Here is a 19,933-nt window from a genome sequence, read left to right on the forward strand (position 1 = left end):
CAATTAAGGTGTTTAACATGCTTGTTTATTGTAATTAAGTTCAGCGTACACCAGATAGGTTTATATGCGAGATAGTGTGCGAGATAATTCAATACGAGTATGGTTACTATGATTGAGGTTAAATCGCATTAGTTTGAGCGAAGTATTGCGTTTACATGCGGTAAATTTTAATCGCATTATAACATATGGCATTATGAGGGTGCATGTAAACGCACTTACTGAAACCATGATCAGCTAGCAAAATTCCTTCCCACATGCTACATTCAGCACAACTGAATTTAACTTTGAAAAAAGTGTACTCTAATGTGTCCAAAAAGTCCTGCTCGATATCTACCACAGCTTTGTGCATATCATATTACCATAGTAATACTACTGGATCTGATACAACATACATGGGGGAAATAAAGGTAGTTGGTCTGAGACAAAACATTAATTTAAAAATAATCTTGTTTTAATTTCTTTCAGATTGCATATGCTGCGGTGGACTGCACAAAGGGACAAAACCATGAGTTGTGTAAACAGGAAGGAGTTGAGGGCTACCCAACATTCAGCTATTACAACTATGGGAAGTTCAGTGAGAAATACAATGGGGAAAGAGGGGTAAGTGATCTTTCATGTGAGTGATTTGAATATAATAATACAGTGGCACACTTTAAAAAAAATGTATCGCATTTTACAAAATATCAAACTAAGTTGCATTATTATAGAGGAAGCGCAAGCAAACTTTTCAAGCAAAATATTTAATGGGTTTGAAATTATAATGATTGAATCATGATTGAGATCCTTCTGATTGTCAAACTTCAGGTACGATTAGTTTTGTGCTCCATCTAGTTCCAACCATATGTACTGTTAAAATATGTGTATTTATTTAAACATGGTAATTACTGTTTATTTTATGTTTTATGTTATTTTTTATTTTTTTATTGAATGGAATGGGAGCCCCTGGACCCACTAACACCGTGTCTTCACTAAATGCGAGCGACGCGACAAAAGAAAATATAACCCATTATAATCAGTGATGCTATCTATACTGGATGCGGCATGACGTGACACAACAAATCCCCGACCGAAAACTGATGCCTCGTTCTATTTATGAGGTACTCCAAGCACTCAAGATTCTTCTCATAGGAAGGACAAATGGATTTGCTATGGTTGCTTTGTCGCATCCAGTGTAGACAGCTTCTGTTGTGGCATGATGTGATGCATCAACGGTATAGACACGGTGTAAGAGGCCTCAAACAAATTCCAAAGGGAACACAAGATGACTTTGTTTAAATTATTGTTCATATATAAAAATATTTAAATGATTTAAAATGATTAAAAAAAAATCCTCTTTATTTTAGTCAAAAAGATTAAGAACCACATTCTGACATCATCCTGTTGTATCATGAGTCTGAAGTAATTTCATACGCTTTTCTTGTGCAACGTCACCTTTCGTGAAATATGTCCACAGTTAATGTGATGTAGTGAAACTACAGTTCACCTGTGGTTCTTTGATTTAAATTACCTGTGTGAATTTGAAAAGAACTGACTTCATACTGTACATGCACTAAAAATCCCTGCAGAGACAGAAAAGTTCTAGCATAATTTGTTTGCAAATGCCACATTGTTGTTGTTTTTTTGTCTCAGTTGTCTTTATTTGATATAAATTTCATGAATTCGAATTCAAGCGTCCAAATATTTATTTGGAGCCACTGTGGGGATTATTTTCACATTATGAGATAAACTGTTTTACATTTCTCACTGTGTATACTGTCTACACCATACAGGAAGCTGGCTTTACTGGTTTCATGAGAAGTCTCAGGGGCCGGGACCAAGAGAAAGTGGGCAAGCGGAAGGAGGAGCTCTAATAGTGTGGGTGTGGTTCCTGTAGATGGGAGGAGCCTATCATTGCACTGTGACTTGGGCAGGAACATCCCAGCACTGATGCCACAGACTTGAGACCTCAGCTTAAAAGGCTATTTTTTTATACAGCTGTGCCCTTATGTTTATAATAGCAATGTATGACCATCAGACCACTTCAGATTTTTGCTTTGTTTTTGTTTTTTTATGTCTTCTGACATTTTGTGAAATTGTTTCCAAATACTGTGACTTATGTTACTGAAATCCACACCTGAAATCTATGCAACGTGTGTCGGGTGGCTGGTGTTTATTGGGGAAAAACAGTTTTCACCAGGATACTTTGCCATCACTCCCATTCCAGCGAGGAGGAATAATGTGTACAATCGTATCTGCAAATATTTTTGTAAAAAATAAAAAAGGAAAAAAATGCCGTATGACATCATCAAAAAAAAGACGGAGAAAGTTGTTGTAGCTGAACTTTGTGGCCTTAAATGTTTGAATAACTGTCGTCCAAATATTTTACTATTTTCGAAAATACAGTACTAGGGGCAAAATACAAGATCAAATACAAGGATATGTATTCAAAGTATTTTTCCCCTCGTTTTACAGAATAAAATGACAAAACTGGAAATGCAAAACAAAAAAAAAGGATAGAAATAATTTATTTCCCAAATTAATTCTGGAATCCTTGCAATTTTTGGCCCTTCACGTTCCACTGTAAGTTATTGTTCTGCTTATTTTATAAGTCTTGTCTGGTTTGAATATCTAGTCTGGTTATGTAGTCTGACTATGACCCACCCCTCTTCTGATTTACAATGCTAATCTAGATCTCTAATACACATTTCCTCTTCTAAGCATGGATACAAAAGTTGATGATGGGAACCGAAGATCATAACGTCTTCATTTATTCGGGAGGGAGACGGTTTGCTTTAAGGCACGTTGAGTTATTCTCATTTAACACGTCTCGCTGGTTTAAACAGTGTAGTGCCGGAGGATCCATTTTACTTGCTCTCTGCCAGATGTTGGCACTCTTAGTGATAACACAACCCTTCCCAAAATCTCTGTGGCGACTACACTATTGTGTGTGTGGAAAACTCCCTGCTCTAGGCAGTATACATATTTAATGGCCTTGTAGCTGAACTTTTGTTGCATAATTCAGAAGGTTGGTTTGTTTCATTATAAATAAGGTTCTCAGGGATAGCGAAACACAATTGAAGAGCACTAACGCTCATCGTAATTTGCAATCCAGAGTGTTCTCTATTCATGTTGCCGAATTATGAATTGTTTACATGTGTCTTTGGGAGATGGAACACAAAAAAAATCATTGAAAAGGATTTCAGTTTACATTTCCTTGCCAAATTTGCGGCAAGAAGCATTGAATAAAACATGAGTAAAGGAACGCTGATCCATGGATGTCAATTATATGCGAGATAATGGCTTCAAGTTCAAATACTGTCTTTAAGAGTGAAGAATAAAGATCACATGCTGGATTTGTATCATGTAGCTGATGGGAAAAGGGTCCAAATGAGGGGAAGGGTAAAGATAGCTTGTCAGAACATGTTCAATAATGGTCCAAAATGACAGATGAATGAGTGCTTGCACAGGTTTGTCTCATTACGTGACACTGTTGTCGAGACATGGTTCGTTTGTGCATTGACATTTTCATCAATATTTGGATGGTCAGGGACTTTCATCTGGTTCCTTTTGAGTTATTCTGTTATAGAAAGGTGTGCTTTGTCTTATCCCAAAGGTCTGTGGAATGTGGGAGCAACCACAATGCCAAGAAGTCACTGTCGCCTTTGTTTTTTTGTGCCCAGCCATATGTACAGTTTTGCTGCATTGATGAACAGAATGCAAAATAAAAGGCATTTGTTTCCAAGAACCATTGTCTAAATTATTCAAATAATTTTATGTTATTATTTATTTTTTGGTAATAAACATAGCCATGGAATGCAAGCAGGGTTGTAATACAGCTTCACTATTACTTTTTACTCAGGGGATGATGGTGAAAAAATCCATAGACTAAACTGAAGACATATTATAATACTTTAAAATAAAGATATTATAATATTTTTTTTTATAATAGAGACTTGGGCGGGTTCTTTTTGACAACGTCATGCTAAAAAAAATGCCCAGAAAAGATTAGTAGCCACATTGCATCACTTTGGCATCATATCAGTGAGTTTTGTAGAGACAAGCACAAAAAAAAATCATTTTTTCTGCATAATTTGTTCAGAGCTTTTGTTTGTACAAAACCAAAGGACAAATGTGGGATGGTTTGCTGACTTTGTCTGCCTGGCTGACAGATCATTTGTTTTCTATTTGGAAACTATTGTCTGCAATAAGGTGACATACTTTAAATAAACTTTTCCCTGTTTTTACTTTCCTGGAAAGGGGGTGAAAATAAATGCACACATGCTTATTAGATATCAACTTTTATCCTACTATATGAAATTACCCATTTTGTCAGGTTAATGAAGCCAACAGAGTGAGACGTCTGACCAAAAACTGCTATTTTTGGAGCGGTTCTTTTTTTTGTTCATCTTTTTGTAGACATGGTCATGGTAAATATGGGAAGATATGTCATTACTTTTGAAAAGGAGAAAATTATTCTTCCCCTGCTGTCAATTAGCACCTATCATGGTTGCTACGACAGAGTACAACAAATAAACTACCTGATGAAACAGAAAACTAGCACTACTGTGCGGTTTCTGAGCAATTTCGTACCAAACTTTTCTGTCAGGTGTTTCTGTTTATGAAAGTTTTCCTGGACTAATTCTGTCATGATCTCAAACGATCCGAGGCCTATGCCATCAAACCCCACAGGAACCCTTGTAAGAGGCATGAGCTGTTTGCCAGATTGGAAACTCAAGGGATGAGTCACTTTTGGACATTTTAAACTGCTGCCCGTGGAGAAACGCCTGCTGGTGAAAAGCATGTGTTGTCAAGTGCAATATGTGACTGTTTAATGGTTTGGAGCGAGGGATGGTTCCATCAGAATTCGGCTGTGATTCGTGGGAAGCTACTGAGGGTGCAGGCAATTATTTTGCCTGGATGCACCAGTCAGAACCAGGGGTAAAAAGAGGACAAGAAAATGCCAACATAAATGAAAGTAAAGAAATGGAAGATAAATATCTGTGTGTAATACAGAGTACATATGTTCCTCTGTATAATTGGGTGATGTCAAAAGTTAATAAAGTGTATCCACACTGACCTTAAACATCCAGGATATAGTGAGCTGTCATAATCCAGACAGACTGTCAATCACATCTTTATCACCAGGAAATTGTAAGCCAGTGCAGATTGAATGCAGGCCAAAAACTTTGTATCCATCAAATATTAGCATATAGCAACTACATAAGGGGTGGGCTGTGGGTGATACCGGTGAGTACTGAAAAGAGTTATTTTTGCCGTGAACAGAGTTGTTGTGCATGGACGGTTTAATACACACACTTCCCGTATTAGCAAATATCCTTGTAAACAGTCATTTACGTCTACTGTAAGTGAATGTAAACAGCTGAGAAAGAAAATGCATGTCTAAATTGGATCCGTGCATTAGCTCTTAAAGTGACAGCAGCGTAATAAGCCTGCTGCTGTCTGTCATTGTTAATCAAACTACAAAAGAGAGAAAATCTCACTGTTTTTGACTGAATCCCTTTTGTAACTTTAATAAAAATAAATGTATATTTAATTTACATAGTGATGACTGTTTTTTTTATACAGTTGATTATACCATTTATGTAGTAATTTCTGGGGCTTGAAGTTTTTCATTTGTGTCTTTGTTCTATTGTAGTTTATTTTCCTATTACTTGCAATTAGTTTATTTGTTCTTATTTAATCACAAACTTATATAGTTATATTGAGAGATTTTTTTGTATCAAAAATGTCAATATCGTTAAACCTTATTTAAAGCATATCCTGATTATAGTGAAAGAAATTACTCCTATCATGAAATAAGATTTTGTTCATACTGCCCACCCCTCAATACTGGCATAATATGGTCAGCTATTGAGATGTTTTCCTGTTCTCAGACATGCAAGAACCCTTTCAAGAACCACGTTTGACTAAAAAACAAATGAGCCGATAATAATGCATCGATTATGAGATTTTAATTATTATTATTGTTATTTAATTTGAATTAAATTATTATGATAACATAATAATAATACTATAATATACTATAATAATAACCAATGTGTTACAGAGGGTGTCTTAGATAGTCGACAGTCGCGTAGCACACACGATTTAAGGAACAAATATACAATTACAGGGATAATTCACCCAAAAGTTCTATCATCATTTTACTCACCTTCAAGTTGTTCCAAAACTGTATGAATTTCTTTCTTCTGCTGAAAAAGAAGCACAAAAGAAGATATTTTTAAGCACCAAACAATTGATGCTGCCATCAATTACCGGTTACCAACATTCTTCAAAATATATATATTTTTTTTTTTTGTTCAGCAGAAGAAAGAAATTCATACAGGTTTGGAACAACTTGAGGGTAATTAAATGATGACAGTTTTCATTATTGGGTGAACAATCCATTTAAATTAAGATTGTTATGCTGTTGAGTTCAGATTTGTGTATATATATTTTTTTTTCATAAATGAATGCTTTCTTTTGAGCAAAGATAGTTAACTGTTGTTGTTTTCCCCCCAATGTTATAAATGTATTGTTCGTATATTGTATAATATCACACGAGCAAGAGTGTGCTGTGTGACATTTGGAGTCTATTCAGACCTGGGATTCGGTCACACACACACAGTAAGTCAATATAGAGTAACTAACATTATAGACACAATATTGACTCTTTTTTTCATATTGTCCCGCCAACCATAATAGCTTCAAGCAGCGGAATCGTAATTCGATTCTGAACGAATCAGTGTGTTTGAACGAATCAGTTGAGTGAATGACTCAAAGCTGAATAATAAATAAAAAAGTCACTTGTTTCCCTGCTGAATGATTCAGTGTTTTTAAATAAATTGGTTGAATGAATGATTCCCTCGTATCACTTGTCGCCTCCTACTGGCGTGATTGTAACCTGCAGAGAGAGTCGCTAAAAAAATCCCTATCATTACTACACAGACACAGTGTGTGTGAAAGGCAAGCGGAATGATAGTCCCTGTGCTGTTAATCAATACTATATACATTCATGTATACCCATAAGTACATTTTTGAGACCGTGAATCTAAAGCCTGGTATAGTATTTTGTCAATACTTGACTATGTGCAAATTGTCACTCCAGTTACATTGCCTTGTTGTAGAGAATTGCTTCACCTACTGAAATGATCAGTTAGTTCAACACAGTCCTTTCAGCTTGTGGCATGAAAATTAATAGCCCGTGGAAATATTCAATAATACACGTCAACAGGACAGATCTCTCAGTAACAGAAGTCAATGGCATAAATACAACCCCATTATGTGGAGACTAGAGATGACGCCAAACCCTGCAAGGACTTCAGATGATGCCAGCTCTGAATCAACATGCACCACTGCCAAATTTTCCATATATCGTAATCATAATGATCATAACTTATAATAGCCTAATTGCTTTAATGAGATCATTCCCCTGCCTAAATTACAGGATAAAGGCATGATTATCTTAGAACTTTACATTTTGAACAGACTATGGACATTACTTAGACACAGTCACTTCTGACAACAGATTACTCTGAATTGAAATGTAGATTTCTGTAAAGCTGCTTTGAAATGGTATTGTGAAAAGCGCTATACAAAATTGAATTGAATTTGCAGGAGGAATAAAGATTTCCACCACCCTCGCTCTGAAAGCAATAATCAAAATGATGTGCACCACTTGCCAAGAAATCAATACAAGCTTATTCTCCCCTTGTTTCATAAATGTGGCATTAAAAAAAAAAAACATATGTTTTTGCAACAGAATAAGACAAGACACTTTTGAGCTGTAATTGGGTTTTATGAAAAAGACATAGGCTAAAGGCTGAGTTTAGCATCCATTGAAATGCATAATAATTCTGCTGTTGTTTTTAATCATCCATAAAAATGATATTACAGACCTACTGGATCAGTCATTATAAGGGGGTGCTTTATAGGGATGAATGAGCATTTGACGAGAGGTAGCTTTTCCTAGAGTGATGTCTATATCGGCTTTACCCAACCCACTGAGCTTGATCTTTTACACCTCCATGGTACAACCAAGGCACAGTCAGCCCACTCTACCACTCCACATCCTGTCCGTATGAATGACAACATCTTCACTTGTCACCCTGACAGTCCTGCACTAAACACGTAGCTTTACGACTACCGTCAAGCTGTCCATGTATAGAATATTAATCTTTAATGCATGGCTGTGTGAAGAGGATGTTTCCAGGAGGTCACTTTAGCCTGAAGAGCTCTCCGTTCCATCCTCGTAAAGACATGGAATTCAGAAGAGCTTGTGATGGATGAATTTGAACGATTCACATCAAAGATCATGTTATTACTATTTTAACACTGCCAGAACTACAAAAAAGTAAGTCTGATTTGGTGGTTTATGATCTAAAAAAATGTTAAGATGTTATCTTTAGAGGTGCATTCGGCAACTATTTCAGCTTAATCAAACCGTTTAGAAATCATTTGGATGGTTTAATAACCTGTTCTGGTGAGAATGGTGACTTTCCCCGCTCCCCCCAACATAGGCGGAAAACCAACCTTGCAACATAAGGATTAACATCCCGGTAAATTGGAAATAGGAAGTCTCGTGAGAAACGAGAACGAGCGAGAAACACAAACTGCTTTACGGCAATTCGACATAAACACACACGCCGCCCTCAATGTGTATGAAGTATTACTTACCTCGGCAGACATAGCTCCACACAATAAAGTTGGCCGGCTCCGATAATAACAAATGCACATGAGCAGCAGTAGAAAGGGGGAAGAGGGTGCCAAGTGAGTTTTTTTTTACGACATTGTTGTGAAATATACGCCTCACAGCTGTAGTCAAAACATGCGACAACAAAAGTGAAAATCAGCAAATAAATAGCTAGGGTTGCCGAATGCCCCTTTAAATTCAAAGCTGGGGCTGCAAAATTGATATGTGTATGATGTGTATGCGGAATGTTGTATAATATTATAATTTTGTGCACACAACATTGAACATGAAACTTTATAGGATAAGTTTTCCCTCCACCTTTTCCACTTGACCACCACTAAATCACATTTGACACATTAATTGACCATCTCTGCTCTATTTTTTGACGTGTCATCCAAGTTTCGAGTTTGTTCATCTATTTTTTTTCACTGAATTAAATTGATTTACTACCACATTTCTAGAAAAGTTGGGACATTTTGTAAACTGCAATAAAATAAAGAATCTGATTTGTTCAAAGAAAATATGTCCAATGTCAATATAAACAAATTTTGATTTTGATGGCTGCAACAACAAAAAGGTTGGGACTGGAAAAATAAAAGTCAAAAGATTATAGAATCTATAGATTATCGAAGTCACACACAATTTCATCCCTGGCATGACCTTTTTTTCCTTTTCTTTTACTTTTTTTTTATTTTTATTTTTTTACATATGCTTATGTATGTTTCTGTACTTGTGGGAGGTGTATATTCATGTACAAATCTTTTTCTATTTTTTTATTAGCAATATAAAAATAAAAAAAAATAGCCGAAGCGAAGCCGAACTACGACGAAATGAGACGAACACAGCCGAAGCTTTTTCAAACGTGAGTAAAACCGTCCGCTATGAGACCTGCAGGAAGCGACCACGATAGTACATCTGCAAAATCATTCAAAAAGGATTATAATGTCTAAATATGTTTTAAAACGGCTCATGTCAGTAGGTATGTACTGCTATCACTGATGATAATCCATGCAATGTCACTCACGCTAGTCTTGCTATGGTAGCAGTGGCATCTAAGTGGCATACTCCACATCACTACGTATAATTGCAATGTGTACGTTAGTTTTAATGGTTCGCTTTTAATTAAAGTCTAATAAACCCGTATAATTAGATGTGCGATTTAGGGGAGGGCGTAGAACCATCAGACGATGTTATGTGTGTAACAAGCTGTCAGCAAACGTGCTAATGTTATTATTAGCCTAGCATAGTGTGCTGCAGATGCTATGAGTTTACATAGAGTTGAATATTAAAGAAATACGTGAGTCTAGTCTTTATGTTTATTTATATAAGAATTTAATATCTACTTTTTATATTACATTCTGTTTTGTCAGCAGAAAACACGGGAGTGGGGAAATGGAGTATTGTTTGTATTATTTGCAATGAATGATTCATTTTGTCCTGTTCCTCCAGGTGTCCACTAAGCTGCCTGTAAGATGTCTATGGTCCTGTTTGCCTCTGTGGTGAGAGTGAGGGATGGTCTACCTCTCTCGGCCTCCACTGACTATGAACAGGATAAAGGGCTTCAGGAGACCAAGAAACATCTCAAGACTCTGTCCAAAAAACTTAGCCAGTTTCCTGATCGCTGCTCACTTAGATCTGGCATATACAACATCAAGTGAGTTATCAATGCAGTTTTCTTGAGGGTGTGTGTGAATGTTGTTACACCATTGTAACACTGTCTTCAGTGTGAAAACAAACTGGTGTTTGCAGTGCACTTCACTGGAAATGCATTTCTAAAGTCATTTTTGACAAGGTCTGCTGTCCGCAAGTTCCATGCAAAGGAATTTTTATTTAAAACACATAATTACTGAGCTAATACAATATATATACAGTATACTAATACTGAGCGCCTACTGTAATTAATTCCGCTAAAATCTCAGTGCTACGCAAGTTTCCTGTATAGTATTCTGCCATAGCAAAGTGAGCTATTATTAACTATTAACATAACACTTAAGTATATTATATTAAAGGTCCCATTACATGGATTCTTTTATTATTTTATAATGTTTCCTGGTTTGCCCTTATGATGTTAGTATGTTTTTTAGATCCAAAATTGTCATAATTTAGTAAATAAAGGCATTTATCCTAGCCAGATTTTAGCCTCTGATTTGAAACGCTCTGTTTGAAGGAGCGTGTCTGCTGTTAGACTTCAGTGTAACCCCCCACTGCTGTGATTTACTGACATGCTTGTATATGAAATGGACAGCATTACATGTGGAACTCTCTCTAAACTTTTACTATTACAGCTATTATAAGTTTTTACTATTACAGCTATCTTCAGGATTATCGAATCGTGAGAAGTTTTTAAAGTGTTCAGCCCGTTTGAGCTTTCATTTTCTCAAAGGCAGAGAAAGATAGCCAAAGCTCGGTTTACACCGATTTAAATTTTTAGACACTGGAGGACCATATACAGGCTAGAGGAACTCATATTAATGTTAAAAAAAAAACAGAAAGTGAAAATTTCATGTCATGGGACCTTTAAAACATCACGCTTTAGTAATAAGTTCCAGAATGTTGTTACTGTTGCTTATTAAAGCTCTGGGTCGTGCTCATAGACGGTAAAAAAAAGGGTCGTGCCTAACACCCCTTAGCTGTTCTAAATTCCCTGTAAATCACGGCTTCACTGGGCTTATTGCTTTTATAAAACGTTTTTCCCACATACCCGGCAAGCTTTCCTTAAATAATCACAGACACAAAAATGTAATGCTACTGATTAAAAATATTCTTCTTCCGACAAGCAATGTAGTTCTTCAGAAGCGGAATGGTTGAAAAGCAACACACAGACGCAGTGGCGCAGTAATACTGATGTAATGCGGACGGTCACAGGTGTATGTTTGTAGGTTCATTTACAACGTATATTAAATATATCAACCAATCTGAATCAAGGACTGTAACTATCTGTTTTATAAGATCAATGTAATGCAAACTTGCTGAACTATTGAACATATATTTATATTTTTATAAATTAGATTGAAGTTTCATTTACTTTTTAATATCTTTCTAATATTTCTTTGTCCTGTTGTTTTACAGTTCCTCTATTTAATTTTGTGCTTAGTTTTAAGCACATACAGTGCACTATACAGGAAGTTGTGGTGGCCACTGAGGCTAAATGCAGAAACTGTTGTACATGCATCCATTACAATTCAGTTTGGTGTGAAAACATTTTGATACATTTGCTTAAGGATCAGTTCACCCAAAACCAAACATTCTATCATGATTTTCCATACAATGAAAGCATATAGAGTGACATTGGCTGTCCAGCTCCAAAAAATAACATAAAAGCACAGTAAACGTGGTCCACTCATGCATCCATTTTGGAGCTTGACAGGTTGTGGTCACTGCATGTTAGCTAATAGCTATATGAATGCACTAATGGTATCCCTACCATTCTTCAAAATATCTCTTTTTGTGTTTTGTGGAAGAACTCATGCACATTTGGTAGAGCTGCACGATTAATCCTTAAAAGAATGCGATCTCAATTCAAACCAGACAAAATTACACCAGAACATTGAGATCTGCGTTGGCGCTGCTACTGACCCAGAGAGAGCAGTGTCATGTACAGGTATTAAACAGCTTCACACAGTCTTTTTTCAACCACATCGTATTATTATTTCTGTTACAAATATAAAAAAAAATCACAAAAGTACTATAATCAAGTTTAGTTTAAAATCAAGATTTTAAAAAAGACCAATTATGTCAACGGTAGCGAACAAAATAGAATAAATCATCTTTTGAAAGTAACTTGACACTAGGTGGTGACTAGAATTTACTGTTTAAAAAATGTATTTGTCATTGAATCATTCAGTCAAGAGATTCGTTCAAAAACGCCGTTTCATCCAGTAATAAAACAAGAGAAGTATTTATAAGTGAGTCATTGAATCATTCATTCAAACAGATTAAAACTTTTTTTAAATTAATTTAACACTTTTAAAGACTGTTTTGTCAGAACCTCTAGTGATAAATTACATAATGTTTAGTTTTCTGTTCAGAATCCTGAGAGAATCATGATGATCTCAATTTTAAAAAAGAAAATCTAAAAAAAAATCATGATTCTCAGTTTATCCAGATTTGTGCAACTCTAACATTAAGAATGCCATCAGTGACTAAATGATGACAGATTTTTCATTTTTGGGTGACCATCCCTTTTATTAAAACATCCCAGCAAAAACAAATGACACAGTGGACCTCTAATTGCCAATTGTTCTGATGCCAAAAACTTCCCCTTCAGCAAGGTCTAATTCAGATGCGTTGCACTGAGAGACCCAGGGGTGACCATTTCATAGCCTGACTGCTATTCATCACTCCAAACTTCACAAGCTGGCAGAAACGAGTCATCTCTTTCTCTCACTCTCTGGAGTGCCTCAATGGATCTTTTCATCTCTCAAACAGACGTTAACATGGAGAGACACGTTGACAAAGTTTGTTCTTTCCTGAGGCGAGTTACTAAACTGTTCAGATCCAGAGCAGGTGTAAAACTGAGGGTGAAGGGTGATTTTTATACGCTTTGGATATTTGGATTCTCATGTCCTTGGAATGGACTTTCAAGTCCATTGAATGACCTTCCCCACCCTATCTGTGACAGATGTCATGTTTTCACACGTTGCTACCCAACACTGTCAATGTATGTCAACATAATTTGTCCTTAACTTGATTGAAATTAAATGGACTCTAAAAGTATGATGCAAACTATACCTTATCTTGCCTTCCATAGTTTTACAAGCTCTCTGGGAGTTGGGTACATGATGGTTTGCACAGAAAACTATCCCAATGTCCTGGCCTTCAGCTTCCTGGATGAGCTTCAGAGAGAGTTCATTGTCACGTATGACACCAAGCGGATCAACAGCGCTTTGAGGCCTTTCTCTTTTATTGAGTTTGGTGAGTTTCTAGAGAGGATTGGGACAGGTTTCAGAAATCTGTTTTTCCAGAAGGGGTCTTTCATTTTTTTAATATAAAAATAACATTTAAAGCTTTGGGGTCAGTAAGAGTTTTAAATGATTTTGAACAGTTTCTTATGCTCACCAAGGCTGCATTTATTTGATCAAAAATAAAGTAGAAAATGTATATTATAGTGTATATAATGAATTTATAATGTATAATGAATGTATAATGAAAAGATTTCTATGTTGATATTATTTTATTTTAATATATTCCTATGATGGCAAAATTGAATTTTCAGCAGCCATTACTCCAGTCTCCAGAAATCATTCTAATATGCTGATTTGCTGCTCAAGAAGCATTTCTTATTATTATCACTGTTGAAAACCGCTGCTTAATATTTTTGTGGAAACCACAATATAATATTTTCAGGATTCTTTCATGAATAAAATGGTTATAGGAACAACCTTTAATTAAAATACAAAACGTTTGTAACATTATAAATGTATTTAGCACTTTTGATCAATTTAATGCATCCTTGCTAAATAAAAGTATCAATTTATTTAAAAAAAAAGGTAACTGACCCCCATATATATACATATATGTATATATATACATATATGTGTGTATATATATATATATATATATATATATATATATATACATATGTGTGTGTGTATATATATATATATATATATATATATATATATTAGTTTTTATTTGTTTTCAAAATATAAATTCTCAAAATTGTATCATGTGTATCTTCAACTACATGATGTCTTTGAACAACCCTCAAGTCAGTAGTGATTCTGTTTTAAGTTTCCTGAACCTGAAGTACACAAAAGCTACTTTATTTTGAAATGGATATCACTCAAGTAATAATAACTTGTAGTCGAGTGAGTGAGTCAGATGTTGATTCAGTAACCATGTTTTCTTTAAGAATTAAAAGAATCTGTTTAATGCCTATAAGAGTCAGGAGAACTCAATATAAATTATTTTTTGTTGTTGTTAATTATCTATAATTATCACATTCAGTTTTTATTCAACACTAAAAAGTATGTGTAGTAATTAGTTCCTCTTAAATTAAATTACCAATCTTGTGCATTAGTTGAGTCTCTGAAGAGCATTATGCACATGGTGAGTTTGAGTAAACATTAATGGAGTTGCATCTTATGTGGAACATTTAAATGTAGACACTTATGAGGCTCCATTTTGGCTAGGAGTCTTTGAATTTATCTATATAAATATAAATGGATCCTGCAGACTTATTATTCAATGTGATTTGAAGCCATTTGTAACATATAGACCATGTTGTGATTGAAGCATCTATTTACTCTGCCGTTTCTATGATTTCGACAGATAACTTCATTCGGAAAACCAAGCAACGTTACAATAGCCCACGTTCCCTCTCCACCAAGATTAATCTAGCCGACATGCAGACTGAGATCAAGCTCCGGCCTCCTTATCAGCTCTCCGCGGAGGACATTGGATCAATCAACGGCTTCTCAGAACACAAGCAGTCTAAATATAAAGGCATTGGTAGGGAACACACTGTGAACTCAACTTGTAAACTTCCCTTTGTTCTCAAGAAGAAGAACATTTTGAAAGACCACTCAGAACAGCCTAGCATCATGGCAGAAAGTTTTGCAGCACAGGTTTCCTGAAGCAAATTTTTAAATCTAGTTACTTTGCTACCGTTTGACACGGATATTCTGCTTGATTTCTTCCTGCAGCTCCTAATCAAATGTTGGAGGCCGTCACCCTGCCGGGTATCGTCGCCTGCATCCTAAGTGTCCTGTGCGGCGCTCTTAATTTGCTGCGGGGAGTCCACGCAATAGAAAGCGTATTGCAGGTAAGTTAAATCATGCACTTATATGCTGCCACTTTATTTTGGGCTTTGTTTCTTTTTATTGATTAACACATTGGACTAAACATTGCTTGTAAATGTATAAGTGCCATTGTAATATTATGAATCATACCTAATGGATAGTAACAGCACTCTTGAATAATTTGTTAGACTTCACACTTAGATGTAATGTGATTTTTTGCTTGGCTTTTTATATTGCACTGATAAGTGAGCCCTCGAGTCCTGACTCTCCCTTTCTAATTCATCCTGTTTTAGCACATGGCTTCCTGTTGTAATTTGTCCACTCTTTAACACAGCACACTGTCTTTTCTCTTTTTCTGCTCCATCTGCAGAACGAGGATGAAGACTTTAATTACGTAATTGCTTTTTTCCTTGGAACAGCGGCCTGTGTGTATCAGGTAAGTGACAGCAGTCAGACCGTGAATTACTGTCGGCCTGCCAGGCTTCATTTCTTCTGCTCTCTGTCTTTTGGTCTGATCAACCTATGCTAATTTATCACACTTTTCCTCACTATCGTGTAAAAGTGTAATCTGGAAAATTGGAGAAACATTGCCTTTTTACTAGCATCACAAAACAGCAGCTGGCATTGTAGATGATTTTTATTAATAGCAGCTGTTTTTTTATTAATAGCAGCTGTATTTTTGCTTGTTTCCCTGTAAAAATATTTAAACATCCCTAAAACAAAATACATTTTATGTTGAGAAGCAAAACTGAGATTACGATGTTAAGACTTGTTTTCAGAAAAGACACTACACTAATACTTTTTTGAAATACCTTTTTTTTTTTAAAGAAATGCATCCTGAAAAAAATTATCACTGTTTCCACAAAAATATTAAGCAGCACAACTGTTTTCAACATTGACAATAATAAGAAATGTTTCTTGAGCACCAAATCAGCATATTAGAACGATTTTTGAAGGATCATGTGACACTGAAGACTGGAGTAATGATGCTGAAAATCCAGCTTTGCATCACAGGAAAAAATAAATATTTAACAAAAAAAACACACAAAAAAACAGATATTTTAACTCGTAATAATATTTCACAATACTACGGTTTGTCCTGTATTTTTTATCAAATAAATGCAGCCTTGATGATTATAATGCTGCGTTCACACCGGACGCGAATAGCGCGTCAGGCGCGAGTGATTTCAATGTTAAGTCAATGCAAAGACGCGTTACGCGCGTAAAAAATTCCTGCGGCGCGAATGAGGCGTGGAGCGCAGCGCGGTAGACGCGAATACGCTTCATTCGCGCGTCAAGTTCGCGCGAATTGAGCGTCTGCCGCGTTACGCGCGAATGGTGCATTTTGTGCATTCACACGTTTGACGCGAATTAGCGTCTGCCGCCCGAGTTGAAAAATCTGAACTTTGGCGTCAATTCGCGCCGCGTTAACCAATCAGCTTGCTGCTGTCACGTGGTGAAGTATCTGGATGCTTCAATACATTATTTTCTAATGGTTCAAATGCACAACAAAGCAACTATTTTATCACATAAAACTTGATTTCAATATATAGACATTCATTTTGTATTGAATGCTATTTATTCCATATCTAGATTATATTAAATATTATTATAATGTGAAGACAAACATACTGCATTATAAGTTCATGTCTGGACAGTGTTGCGTGTGAGAGAGAAAAAAATCACAGGACAGATGAATCACTTTTGGAGGCTGGCTCCATCATCAAAACAAAAATAAATGACAGATTAGGTGGATGAGGGCGAGGGTGATCCTCGCTCCGATGCGGGACAACAGGTCATCAAGCTGGGCGTGGGACAGGCGGAAGTACCACTGAAAGCGGCCGTCATCCAGGCGCAGCTCCTGGAGCGAGCAAATGGTGAAACTCGCCACACTGGGTCGAAGGGTCAGGTGGACACAAATACGGCGACGATGACCCCTACGCCGCCGTTCTGCTCTCCAGAGCAAATACAGAGCTGTGACTCTCTCGGTGAATGCTCGATCAACATAAAAAGGATGGCCGCCAACGGGTTTCGATTGTGACGCGCATAAATTTCGCTTCAAACTTTTGTTTTTTTACGCGCGTCAATTTTGCTCTTGACGCGCGAATGGATTCAAAGTGGTCAAGCGTATAACTAAACGCGGTAGGCGCGAATTTGACGCGCTATTCGCGTCCGGTGTGAACGCAGCATTAGAGACTTCTTTCAAAATCATTAAAAATCGTACCGACCCCATAGTTTTGAATAGTGGGGCCTAAACCTCACTACATTCTCTTATATTTATTCTTAAAACAAAGCTTGTCCTGAATTTGCTTATTCATGCTTAAAAATGTTTCTTTTTCTATATGTAGTGTTATTTGTTCGCCTATTTCTCAATTTGGAGGAACATCAAGTCATTCCTGGCCTTTGCTATGATCTGCCTATGCAACATGTATCTGTATGAACTCCGTAACGTGTGGCAGATCCTCTTTCACGTGACGGTGGGTGCGTTCATCACTCTGCAGATCCACCTGAGAGGACCGCAGGGCAAAGCACCCGACTACAACGTTTGACTCCCTTGAAGTCTTAAGACTGCATAACAGCCCAGCATTTCAGCTCAATCTGAGGATAAAAGAACTATGGATTGTGAAGCAGGTTTTACAAATTGTTTTGATATTGCTCAAGATACACTTCCTGCTGTTTCACATCCAGTTGAGATCAAAGATGGAAAACTGCTCAAAAGGTTCATAACGGTGACTTCATACGCGCACAATATTGGATTCATGCATGAAATATTAAAGCAAATTGCTAGCAGGTAATTCAGATGCACACAATTAATTTATTTTCCAATTGGGAGGCATTGTATTTATTTATAGTTTTAATTGACGTCAGGGCTTAAAGAGACAGCTCACCCAAAAATGAAAATTCTGTTGTCATTTCTGTTCTGAACGTGGCTTCATGTGGCTTTCCTCCATACAATGAACGTGGATGGTTACCATGGTCTGTCAAAGATAAAATAAAATAAAAACAAAAACATCAACTACTATAAAATAAAATCTTAAACTACTTAAATATATGCATATTTTGTAAAAACAAAAAAAAACGTAAAATACGTTGTTTCTATAGGACAATCAAAATCTTTAAATCTATTTTATATTTTTAATTTGATTGTCATTTGCTATGTAGCTCCTTCCCTCATTAAAGCCGTTACGTACACTATTTGAAAGTTGGACAAAAAGATTGACAAGACAGTTTTTCTTTTTTTGCTTTGCATTAAAGTTGGTGATGGTCTGATTCACCTTGTAGCTGGTTAGTTTATTTAATGAAGGCTATTTGAAACATATTTCTAGAACCAAGGGCACTGAAAAAGTGTGTGGGTACTGTTGCACTCTAGCTTTGTGTGAGAAACAGACCAAAATGTAAGTTATTGTTCAATAAAAATATTGCTGGACAATTGTGGTTATTATTCACAGTTTATTGGTAAAAAGCTGCTTAGACATTTCAGGTAAACATCTCCTTTTGTGTTCCACCGAATAAAGAAAGGATTATGAATTTTCATCTTGGGTGAACTTTACCTTAAGTTGTCATTTTAGAATTCTTTTAGACAATTGTTCCTCCATTTTGATTGTTAAAGCCAACTCGTATGCAAGACTTTTTATAGCTGCCTATATATAAAATGTAATTTTCACTCATTTCCACATGCATTTTCATTTTGTCATACAGCTTAATTTGAGTGTCACTGTGTTTGTGGTCATTAGTCAGACGTCTCTGCCCTGAAAGCATAATCAGATGTGTTATTTATCAATCATGTCTATGCAGCCGGCAGGTGTGCTTCCTGCAAATGAATGTGTCTGGCTAAGAGGGAAATGGAATCGCACTAATATACAGACTGTTGTTTTTTCTGTTTGCTGCCTTTTGTCAACGGGTCTGTTGAGCGGAGTAATGTTTTATTCTGTTTCTATTCACCTGGCTTGTTTTGCATCCTGTTTTCATTGTGCAAATGACAGGTTGTATGGATGATTGACAGATTTAGGGTCAAGGGGTTTCAAAATTCCTCGGATGTACATGCATTTCCTTTTCTTTTTCCCACAAGTGTCAGTGATCAAAGATTGCAACTGCGTCTTTGTATTGCAAAGGGAGCACGTCAAGTACCTCAATGCTCTCTCTTCAACAGTAGTGCAATGCCCTTTGGCCTAATGTGTGTTTGTGCCATGTCCTGAAACCATCAGTAAAAACCTTGAATTTGTATGAATATGCTGCATCTTGTGTGTTTTTGTTAAATGCATTTTACACATTTATGAAAATCAAAGGGATAATTCACTCAATTTTATTTGTTGTCATCTTATCCTCACCCTCATGTTGTTCCAAAACTTTGAGTTTCTTTCTTCTGTCGAACAAAAAAGATATTTTAAAGAATGTTGGAAACCAGACAGTAGCCAGTGACTTCCATTGTATTGTTTTTTCCTATGGAATTCAATGGGTGCAGCCAACTGTTTTTAGTCACCAACATTCTTTAAAATATCTTCTTTTGTGTTCCACCATA

General features: G+C 36.2%; 2 protein-coding genes across 3 annotated transcripts in view; both read left to right on the forward strand.

Annotated features, from left to right (window-relative positions):
• pdia5 (protein disulfide isomerase family A, member 5) overlaps positions 1 to 3,724 on the forward strand; it is a 58,735-nt gene extending 55,011 nt beyond the window's left edge. Inside the window, exons 16-17 of the mRNA XM_077216876.1 lie at positions 466 to 600; positions 1,770 to 3,724. Coding sequence (XP_077072991.1) covers positions 466 to 600; positions 1,770 to 1,850 — 216 coding nt within the window. The 3' untranslated portion in view covers positions 1,851 to 3,724. The remainder of the gene's footprint in view (positions 1 to 465; positions 601 to 1,769) is intronic.
• A 5,753-nt stretch (positions 3,725 to 9,477) lies between these two features.
• sec22a (SEC22 homolog A, vesicle trafficking protein) lies at positions 9,478 to 19,642 on the forward strand. Of its 2 annotated transcripts, none has more exons than XM_077216885.1 (7): positions 9,478 to 9,533; positions 10,121 to 10,325; positions 13,422 to 13,585; positions 14,945 to 15,124; positions 15,319 to 15,437; positions 15,785 to 15,850; positions 17,763 to 19,642. In XM_077216885.1, the coding sequence occupies exons 2-7, from the start codon at positions 10,144 to 10,146 to the stop codon at positions 17,961 to 17,963; spliced, it is 912 nt and encodes a 303-aa protein (XP_077073000.1). In that variant the 5' UTR covers positions 9,478 to 9,533; positions 10,121 to 10,143; the 3' UTR covers positions 17,964 to 19,642. The 2 variants fall into 2 exon arrangements, with proteins under 2 accessions (XP_077073000.1, XP_077072999.1); XM_077216884.1 differs by having other exon boundaries at positions 9,484 to 9,650.
• Positions 19,643 to 19,933: the final 291 nt, after the last annotated feature.

The sequence above is a fragment of the Siphateles boraxobius genome, unplaced genomic scaffold, assembly GCF_051911475.1.
Source record: "Siphateles boraxobius isolate OS27281-9 unplaced genomic scaffold, OSU_SipBor_1 7, whole genome shotgun sequence".
Taxonomy (NCBI): Eukaryota; Metazoa; Chordata; class Actinopteri; order Cypriniformes; family Leuciscidae; genus Siphateles; species Siphateles boraxobius.